Source organism: Naegleria gruberi, assembly GCF_000004985.1.
Source record: "Naegleria gruberi genomic scaffold NAEGRscaffold_839, whole genome shotgun sequence".
Classification (NCBI taxonomy): Eukaryota; Heterolobosea; class Eutetramitea; order Acrasida; family Naegleriidae; genus Naegleria; species Naegleria gruberi.
In genome coordinates, this window is record NW_003162818.1 from 1 (window position 1) to 1,669 (window position 1,669).

The 1,669-nt window shown below is 29.4% G+C and overlaps 1 protein-coding gene across 1 annotated transcript; it reads left to right on the forward strand.

Moving 5' to 3' along the window:
- Positions 1-1,223: 1,223 nt before the first annotated feature.
- Positions 1,224-1,559, forward strand: NAEGRDRAFT_77014 (uncharacterized protein; the record flags this gene model as incomplete). Its single annotated transcript, XM_002668030.1, has 1 exon — positions 1,224-1,559. One exon carries the CDS (start codon positions 1,224-1,226, stop codon positions 1,557-1,559), a length of 336 nt encoding a protein of 111 aa, XP_002668076.1.
- Positions 1,560-1,669: the final 110 nt, after the last annotated feature.

A 1,669-nucleotide genomic window follows, 5' to 3' on the forward strand; every position in this document is an offset into this window, starting at 1 on the left:
ACTGTTGTTATCATGACCACCAAACACAACCAAATAATCACCATAAATCGTTGATGATTGACCATAACGTGGAGTGATAATCTCATCACTACTAGGCTCCGATTTTCGTTTCAATAGACACGAGGAGTGGAAGTTACGAGCACTTGGTCCCTATTATGTATTGTCTTGTTTTCCCACTTTTGTGAGGAAACATCCACTTGAATGAGATCGTTTACTAGTTCGGAATTGACAAAGCCTCCGAAAAGATAAACTTTATCGTTATGAAAGATACCACTATGACCAGTACGAGAGGTCGAGGCAACGAAGATGTTAATATTAACATTTTTTCACGGGGGGTGATGAACTTTGGTTTTCTTCTTCAGTTTTGACTTTTTGTCATTTTTAATAATTTTACAATAAATTTGTCAATCAGATTTACTTAAAAAACTTTAAAATCTATCTTCTTTTTAAAAGAGACGATTTCCGTTAATATTATGGTACGATACCATGATATTTATTAATATTCATATGTCATGGGTGATGAAATTAAATTTCATAAAGAAATTAAAAAGTTATTGTTGGCAGTTATCATTAATTAATCTTAAAAAAGATGAGTGAGTAAATTTAAGGAAAGATTTTTAGTACCGTTCATTATAACGCTGATTACAATAGTTTTACCAAAATTAAGACAATAATATCTAAAAATGAAATTTTTAATTAAATTCAAATTTGATATAAATTTAAAAAATTTAAAAATGTATCTACTTTTGGAAACAATATTTATTTCAGTTAAAACTTCTTATATATATCAAATAATACAATATACAACGTGTATTGGGTCCTTGTTTCTTGAAATGTTTCTGTATTATTGTTTATGAGTTGTACCATTAATGTGCCAATAATTAAGCAAAAACGTGACAATATTTTTTAATAAAAGCAGTATCATCAAGAAGATCTTTTTTGTAAGAAGCTCCTTATGGAAGTAAATTGTACTTTTATTGGTTTGTTATTGTGTGTTAAATTTCCAAATGTGAATGCAAAGACGACTCCTTCAACTATGGTTTTTATTTTGAGCATGGTTTTGGAAACTCGTAACAATCTATCAAGATCAAATAATATAATAAAAATATAATATTATTTAAAAATATGACAACAACTCTTGTACAAGACCCTATTGTTTGGGTTGACATGGAGGTAAGATATAATAGCCACTGACCACAATTCACACAATTAATTCTAAATAGATGACAGGATTAGATATTGATTCCGATCACATTTTGGAAATTGCAGTCATTATTACTGATGGTAATTTAAATATTATTGCACAATTGGATTCATTGATTGTTCATCAGAGTGACTCTGTTTTAGATAATATGAATGATTGGTGTAAACAGCATCATGGTGATAGTGGTTTGACTGCTGCCGTTCGGAAGAGCACACTCTCCATTCAGCAAGTTGAGGATACAGTCTTGGATTTTGTTAAACACTATGTTGCATCGGAGAGATTGGCTCCATTGGCTGGTAACAGTGTTTATTGTGATAGATTATTTATGAAGTATGTTAATTTCTTATTATTTTAATAATATTTTAATTATTTTAGAAAGGAAATGAAAAGATTAGATGAATATTTGCATTATAGAATTATTGATGTTTCTTCAATTAAAGAGCTTGCAAGAAGATGGTCACCTGA